Genomic DNA, 8,042 nt, shown 5'->3' with positions numbered 1-8,042 from the left:
CAGGAAAGTTGAGGCGCAGCGGGGTGTAAAGGGGGCAGGTGAGCAGCATGTGGGGGTCATCTTCAATGCCGTCGTGGCAGTGCAGGCAGACTCGCTGCTCTCGGGGGCGCCGCGTCCAGCGGCCGGTCTCTTCCGCGCCCCAATGCGACCCGCTGCGCAGCTGCGCCAGCGCCTCACGGTCCTGCCGACGCCGTACTGCATCCAGCTAGGTCGAGCGCTGCCCAAACATGCCGGGCGCCAGATTGAGGGCGCCCACCACATTGTGCCCATAGTGCTCCAGCCGGCTGGCGCCGCCCTTCGCCAGCGCCTCCTGGAGCTGCGCCAGCTGGCGGCCCTCAGCAGCTTCCCCCACCTCGCGGAGCTCAACAGGCGCTGGCGCCACATCTCAAGAAAAGATTTCAACTTCATGTTACTTGTGTACATGCGCTTCTCATTAGTGCCATCCTTCAACCGGCGCAGCAAGAATGCAGAGGCCTAGGCGGGGAAAATGGCAGCAGAAGCAGCGCCCTGCTGAGCTTGCCGTAGTGCGTTGTCCTTACTTCGAAGAATTCTGACGAGGGGAGGGTCTGGGTCGTGGGCTGCAAAGTGTTTGGACAGCAGACATATTCGGTATGCAGGTAGAGAGTTGTGTGATCATCGTCGTGTATGCGGGACCTCCAGCTATGCACAATTAATCAACCATTGCAACGTACCTGGGCGGCTTGGGGCGTGGCGGAGGCCGAGGCGGTTTGGGGCTGCAACCAACGGCAAGCACAAGAGCTGTTGCTGGCATGCACAGCTGTATTTGATGCAATGCAGTGGATCACGGCCCCCAGCGCAGGCAAGGTGCCGTATTGCAGCATACCTGGGTGGCTTCGGGCGTGGTGGAGGCCGAGGCGGTTTAGGGCTGCAACCAAAGGCAAGCACAAACACGGTTGCTGTGTTGCCAGCTGTATTTGATGCAATGCAGTGGATCACGGCCCGCAGCGCTGGCAAGGTGCCGTATTGCAGCATACCTGGGTGGCTTCGGGCGTGGTGGAGGCCGAGGCGGTTTAGGGCTGCAGCCAAAGGCAAGCACAAACACGGTTGCTGTGTTGCACAGATGCATCTTGAGGCATTCCGATGTATCACGCCACCCACCACAAGAGGGTGCCGGACTGCAGCGCACCTGGGCGGCTTGGGGCGTGGCGGAGGCCGAGGCGGTTTGGGACTGCATCCAACGGCAACCACAAGCGCGGATGCTTTAATGCACAGATGCATCTTAAACCAGTGCAATGCATCACGCCCGTCAGCACAGGCAAGGTGCCAGACTGCAGCGCACCTAGGTGGTTTTGGTGGCCGTGGGCGTGGTGGCGGGTGTGGCGGGCGCGGACGTGGCGGCGGCTTCGGCGGGGTTGGGGGGGTTGGTGGAGGGGGAGGGGCGGGAAGTCTGATTGATTTGGTGGAGTTGGTTGCGTCTGAAACGCTCACGCCATCAATGTCCACGAAAGATGAGCTGCAGGCGGTGAGGAGCAGAGGGCCAGCACAGACGGATGATGGTGTATGGACATGTTGCTGGTTGCTGCTGCTATGTGTGGGCGGAGCAAAAGTTGCGGTGGCTGCTGCACATCTGCACGCACGCCACTCACAGCACTGAGCGCAGCAGCGAGTTCAAGATGGGCAGCGTGGAGGTCTTGAACACGCGCAGCTGTTGCTGCAGAGTGCATGGGCAGGGAATGCAAGCTGACGTGTCGGGAGCTGCAGCACGAGACCAGCGCCCATGCTGCCATCCTCGCCATGCATACATATGAGTGGCTATGCAAGCAAGCTCCTCTCAGCAGCACCCCCCACCGGCAACCCCCCCCCCCCCCCAATCTGCACGTGCCTGGACGGGAGGGTCCCCCGTCTCTCCCAGGATCGTCACCCTCCTGCCCACATCGATGCCTGCACAGCAGGGGGGGAGGGGGTGCACCCATGGGGGCATGGGCCATGCGGGTCGGGCTTGAAATGCTTGGGCTGGAGCAGCGTGCTGGAGGACACGCAGTGCGGGTCAGCTCATCAGCTTGTGGCAAGTTGCCTCGAGGTGGAGATGCACCTGGGAGTTGGTTGAGCCGGCGCAGGCCAGCCGTCAAAACGTAGCCCGTTGGAGTTACGCTGATCACGTCGGTGCTGCTGGGGGCTGCGCAGGGTAGCAGGAGGCAACCCCAGGTTGCAACAATTGGCAGCGCTCCAGACTGACACACTGTTGGACAGTGTTGCATTGCAGACTAGCATCTCAAGTGCATCTAGCATCTGCAGTGTTGCAGCTGCCGCAGCAGGACATGCCTGCAGGCACCTTGGCCATACCCAGGCCCACTCACCAGCAATGGCGTTGTTGATGACGGTTTCGTACGCCGCCTGAAAAACAGCAGGATGGGGAGTTGGGAGGGAGCTCCTCGCGAGGAGCCACAGCACCAGCTGGCCACACATGTCTATCAGTGCCCACCCACCCGCACGACCGTGGAGAACAGGGTCGTCGTGAGGCCCTGCAGCGTGGTGGTGAAGTCGATGACCGGCACCTCCACATCCTTGCCTGTCTCGGTACTGCACCATGGAGTCAATGTCCCAGCATGTGCAATGCCTTCTGTGCAGCGATGCCCCTGGCAATACCCGACAACTCAGCAAGGCGTGCACGGCAAGAAGACAAGTGGCCCAGCCGCTTAGGCGGCGCACCCGGTGCAGTTGCTCTGCGCCAGGCTGTCCCGCACGGGGGTGGCCTGGGAGCAGTCCTTGCGGTTGTCAGCAGACCTGCACGCACAAACAGCAGGGGCATTGGGCAGGCTCTCCCCGCCCATCTCCTGCTGCAGCAGACGTGTGACAGCCATTATTAGGGCCAGCTGCACCGCGCCTGGCGGCGCAGCTGGCAGCGCAGCTGCTGGACACATCAGCGCGCCGACCAACTCCAGCAAACCAAGCCGCACTCACAGGCACAGCAGCCAAAAGTCGCAGGTGAATTCCGCGCGGCACGCCAGCTTGCAGGCGCAGGCGGTGCCGTTGGTATGGTTGGAATTGGCGTTGTAGGCAGTGAAGCGGTAGGGCAGCGGGCGGGCGGGGGACACATCCTGGTAGAACACGCACACATCGCCTGCAGAGGAATATGGGGCGGAGTACTCAACATTGCACTCTCGGCATTGCTGCTGCTTTGGTCGGACCATCCGTGCCAGCTGACCAGACAGCAAGTAAAGCTGAACATGGGGCGCGTCGGCAGCGGGCACAACAGCAGCCATGGGCACAATAGCATTGCTGTGCAACAGTGTGGCGCACCAGTCGTTGGCACCGTTTGAAAGAAGGGCAGCGGCACCAGCGGCGGCGGCGGCGGGCTGCATTGCAGAGCAGAGGTTGTTGAGATGCATGCAGGAGGCCTAGTTGAGGTGCAACTGGCATGGCGCCTCCCCTCTGACCTTCACCATGCGCAGTCTGCAATGCACCCAACACTATTGCTATGTCTGCTCCGCCATCACCTCTGGCAGGGGTCCACCCCGCTGCCGTCCAGCGTCACAGCCAGGTCCACGCAAGTGACGCGTTTCATGGCAGTCGGGCAGAATTTCCAGCCTCTGCAGGCCTCGTCGTCGTGGCACGATGAGAAGCTGCACTAGCCACGGCACAGGCGGTCGGCAGATGAGGTGGTGCAATGCACGGTGAGCACAGCTAGAGTGGCCGTACTGAGCACTGGCATACACACGTGCATAAGCAGGACCAGGGCTGCAAGGGCGAATTCCCAAACGAAACGCACCAGGAGCAGGGATTGGTTTCATTGACAGACTGGTCAAACGCCGCCAGCGGCGAGCTTGCGGTGGGCTTGGCGTACTTGAGGCACACATCGCCCGCAGGAATGAGCGCCGCCACGGTTGCCAGCGGCGGCGGCGGCGGGGGAGCAGGCGATGGTGGGGGCGGGCTTGGAGGCGGGCTAGGTGGTGGTGGGGGCGGAGGAGGTGGCGGTGGGGGGCTGGGTGGCGGCGGGGGGCTTGGGGGGTAGGTGGTTGGGTCGTACCAAGTGGACTCGCCTCCCCAGATCTGGTACTCGCCCATCTGCTCCTCGCTGAGCACGACAGGGTACACCAGGAATGCGTCCTTGAGGCAGCAGGTGCCGTTCCTGCCCACGCCCACGCGGTTCTCCTCCTGGTAGTTCCAGACCTGGCAGCGCGGCAGCTGGCCCTGGCACCGCGTGCAGCACTCCCCTGCGCCCACGCACGCACCAGGGACATGCCGCTGTCAGCCCAGGGCGAGGCCGCTCACGCACCTCCGCCGTCCCACTGGTCTCAATGGCCAGCTGCTGGCGGTTTCGGCAATGCCATGCTCACCTGGGCTGGCAGCTGGGGCACAGTCGTACCCGTCAGAAAGGGCCGAGTGGTCGGCACCATAGGTGCCCAGGCACAATGGACCTGCAGGTTCGAGTTGGGTGCGTTTGGGGTGGTGAGGCGGGCGAACAGTGCACCATGTGGGGCCATGCTTTGGGGGGTGCCCATTCCTGGAGCTGGGCAGCTGATGCACCTGTTGAGGAGATGGGCGGGTAGGAGAACACTGTGTTGCTGGAGCGGTTGAAGGGGAGAGAGGGGCTGTGCACTGTGTCCTTTAACAGGCAGCTATACTGCTCCTCGCTCCCCGGCATCACGTAGGCAACCCAGCCCAGGCAGCGTGGCGCACTGGAGCACTCGGCGTGGCAGTCCTCCAGCGTAGGGGCCGTGGTGCCTGCAGGTGAGGGCAGGAGCAGCCAATTCACTTGTAGTTGCAGCCTTAGGGACATGGTGCGGCGGCGCCGGGCTCAAAGCTCACTCATGATGGTGCTTGTTGGATAGTCGATGCCAGTCTGGAAGTCGAAGGGGCCCGGCCGTTGGCCAGTAGGGGGCCTGCGCACGCAGAGGGGCGCATGCACGCAGGTCACTGTGCAGTGGGCAGAGCACCATGGGAAGGTTGTGTACAGCACAGCAAATGCAACTGTCCCATCGTACTTCGTGGCACCGAACACTTGAACCTCGCAGAGGGTGAGGATTGAATCGGCGGCGGCGTTGACAATCTGCCGGGAGCCAGGGAGTGCACATCAGAATGGTAAGTGACACTATAGCGGTGGCAAGAGCCAGCAAGAAGCTCCTGCTTGCTTGTGTGGGCTTAAAGTCTGGTAAAGCAAGAACTAGCTTGCAACATAGACTCCCCGCCGAAACGGGACGGGAACCGGGCGAAAGCAGAGAAAGCAATAAAACAGGGGTGGAGCAAGGCGACATGCAACGCAAGCAGCTGACAGGGCACGCATCGAAACGTGTGTATGACTGGCAAAGTGGCATGGCGCATTGGGGAGAAACGCAACGGTACGGGAGCATGGGCTGGCCAAACGGCAGTGCGGAACGCTAGGTCACTAGAAAAGCAGGGAAAGGCGCACTATGTATGCAATGAGGGCAGCCCCGGCTCGGGGCCGTTGAGAAAGCAGTGGGCGGGAGGGGGGAGGCCCCGGTGTGGGCGGGCCCCATCGAGGGGGGATGGGGCGCGCAAGCGGCCAGATGGGGCGGGGCGCGGGCGGCAGTGGAGTCCTGCGGCTGGGTGGGATATAGGGCAATGAGCGTTGAGCAGTGTCCGATGAGCAATGAGCAATGAGCAGTGAGCAGCCCCTCCCTAAACAAAGTGAAGCGCAGGACAGGGTCCGGTGGATGGGAGGCAAGGAAACGCGGGGGGTTGCCACGTGCGCTACCGCCGCCGCCGCAGGCAGCACCCCTGCGGCGGCGGCAGCGGCAGCAAGCCGTGGACCCAAACGCCGTGCCGCCGCCGCCGCAGGCAGCACCCCTGCGACGGCGGCGGCAGCAAGCCGTGGACCGAAACGCCGTGCCGCCGAGTCCCGTGGCTGTGGCCGTGGGCTTCTGGCAGGAAACTACGGCCGCAACTCGGCAGCACGGGGGCGTCGCAGCGTGCCCCCGCCGCCGCCGCGCTGCCCCCCGGGCACGGCGGCGGCGGCAGCAAGCTTGGGCCCAAACGCCGTGCCGCCGAGTCCCGTGGCTGCGACCGTAGACCGTGGGCCGGAAACTGCGGCCGCAGCTCGGCGGCACGTGGTTCTGTTCAAATCGCCAAGCGTGCAGCAGCGCCGAACCACGCTTCCCGGCCTCGGCGCATGCCTTCAGGGGCCCCCTATCGCTGGGCACACCCCTCCAACACCGAACATGCGCCCGGGGGGGAGGGCGGCCCGGGCTGCCCAGGCCAAAGTGGGCCGCCCTCGAGCAAGAGGCGGCCGGTCTGTGTGCTGAATGAATGAATGGATGCGTACTGCTCGCAACTGATGGACCTTGGCCAAGGCCATGGCCTGCAACCGACCTGGATGCTGACAAAGCGCCCCTGCAGTGGCCCGCTCTGGCAATCGTAAGTTGCTGAGCCATCCTCGCCGGCAGTCATGTCACAGGTGTTCTGCAGCGGGACAGGGCAGACCAGCACATGTGCTGCTGTTATGGAGCTCCTGCGGTTATCCCACCAGCATGCCTTGACGGGCAACACAGTGCCAAAGCATACTGGCATTGCCCACACCATACACATACTGAGTAAGCCGCTCCTGGGCTGCCGTTACACACACCTGTGAGCCTACTTTTTTGTAGCATAGCGTTGCATTTGTGAGCGTGGGGTCCTGCCTGCCCACGAGGAAGGGCCGGGTGCGTGAGATGTGGATCTCAAAATCCGTCAGCCTCGCCATAACTGCAGGTCAACAAGTGGCGAGGCGCACGGGTTTTAGCGAGGAGGACCAGCTGGCACGCCAGGCTAGATGCCGTCGTACAGGCCCAGCACAGATGTGATGCTGTGCAGGCTGGCCTGCTTGCCGTTGGGGTTGTCGCAGCGATTTACGATGCGCACAGATGACACTGCGGCCAGCTGACCCAAGTCCACGTACCACCTGAACCAGGGCGGAGGGTCAGGGGAAGATGTCACAAAAACCTCTCTAGCATAGCTGGATAATTGCACTCACGTTTGCTGCCCACAGGCTATGCATATACATCATTATCCATTGCTTGGCATGATGCATTGTCCATTGCTTGGTATGATGCACTCAACCGCCCCTGTATCACACTCACCAGGGACGCGCCTCTGCCACTGAATGGGTGCAACCTTCCTTTGTTGGGATGTCGATCAATGGGCTGAGATTGCCATCTACTGCCCGGCTGGGGACTGTCAGCTCATAACGGGAAGATGAGCCATTGCACGGCTTGCCCTGCGAGCAGGTACAACAAACATACTGGAGCAACATTGAATGTGCTGCGCAGGGCTGCCGCTGGACAGCACTTGTGGGCATTCATAGCAGGGGCCAGCACTCGTGGGCATTCACAGCAACATCATGCTTTCGGCAGTCATGCAGCTAGGCTTCCCACCCTGGCGAGTTCGGTGAGGCCAAGTGGGGCAGGGGTGGGGGAAGGCAGGCTGCACAGTGCAGCAGTCGATGGTTTGGCATGCAATGCAGGTTGCTCAACACGGTGTCAGCTAAAACAGACGGGCATGCGCGCGAAGCCCATGCACGCACCCCCCAAAGATGCAAACATTACAGGCCAGTTGCCACGGCATCCATCCACCCACCTGGCGCCCCAAACTGACACTTCACAAAGCGTAAGGATGCCTGTGCCATTGATCTGTGGGGGAGCAAGGGTTGGCCAGCCGCACTGTCTGTCTGTCTGTCTGTCTGTTACACCCATAAGGAGCAAATGAATGCTACGGGCCCAGCTGTGGTGCCAAACAGCTGGAAAAGTATGCACCAACACAAAACACATGAGGGAAGAGATTCAGGTATGGGGGGTAGAGCTGTACACAACATTGCAGCAAATACAAAACCCACCCAAAATTATAAGCTGCATGCCCCAAGCAATACACACGGTGGGCATCTGCATAAAGATAGCAAGAGGCATTTAATGAAGCGCCGGATAAGCTCAACCCCGGGCCAGCCGAGCCGACCGCCTGGGCAGGGCCGTCAAGACGTGCCCAGGGGCCACCTCGACTGGGGATGGGGCACGAGATGAGGGTGTGGAGGTGGCGGCCTCCGCCTGGTGCCTCGCCGCCGTCTCCCGCCGCTGGCGTCGCCGCCGCGCAGT

General features: G+C 62.3%; 2 protein-coding genes across 2 annotated transcripts in view; both read right to left on the bottom strand.

Moving 5' to 3' along the window:
* Positions 1 to 1,603: 1,603 nt before the first annotated feature.
* CHLNCDRAFT_139196 (hypothetical protein) lies at positions 1,604 to 6,661 on the bottom strand (the record flags this gene model as incomplete). Its single annotated transcript, XM_005844310.1, has 17 exons — positions 1,604 to 1,672; positions 1,850 to 1,902; positions 2,054 to 2,137; positions 2,319 to 2,355; positions 2,448 to 2,541; positions 2,671 to 2,745; positions 2,923 to 3,082; positions 3,262 to 3,317; positions 3,459 to 3,584; positions 3,761 to 3,904; positions 3,989 to 4,175; positions 4,299 to 4,379; positions 4,489 to 4,686; positions 4,771 to 4,844; positions 4,947 to 5,011; positions 6,292 to 6,381; positions 6,608 to 6,661. 17 exons carry the CDS (start codon positions 6,659 to 6,661, stop codon positions 1,604 to 1,606), a joined length of 1,647 nt encoding a protein of 548 aa, XP_005844372.1.
* Positions 6,662 to 6,726: 65 nt separating this feature from the next.
* CHLNCDRAFT_139195 (hypothetical protein) overlaps positions 6,727 to 8,042 on the bottom strand; it is a gene marked incomplete at both ends in the record, with an annotated part of 2,657 nt that continues 1,341 nt past the window's right edge. Inside the window, 2 exons of the mRNA XM_005844309.1 lie at positions 6,727 to 6,859; positions 7,534 to 7,586. Of these exons, the coding sequence (XP_005844371.1) occupies positions 6,727 to 6,859; positions 7,534 to 7,586 (186 nt within the window). The remainder of the gene's footprint in view (positions 6,860 to 7,533; positions 7,587 to 8,042) is intronic.

The sequence above is a fragment of the Chlorella variabilis genome (genome assembly GCF_000147415.1).
Source record: "Chlorella variabilis unplaced genomic scaffold CHLNCscaffold_23, whole genome shotgun sequence".
Lineage (NCBI taxonomy): Eukaryota > Viridiplantae > Chlorophyta > Trebouxiophyceae > Chlorellales > Chlorellaceae > Chlorella > Chlorella variabilis.
Note: the sequence above shows the minus strand (reverse complement) of the source record. Positions and strands in the feature narration are given on the sequence as shown.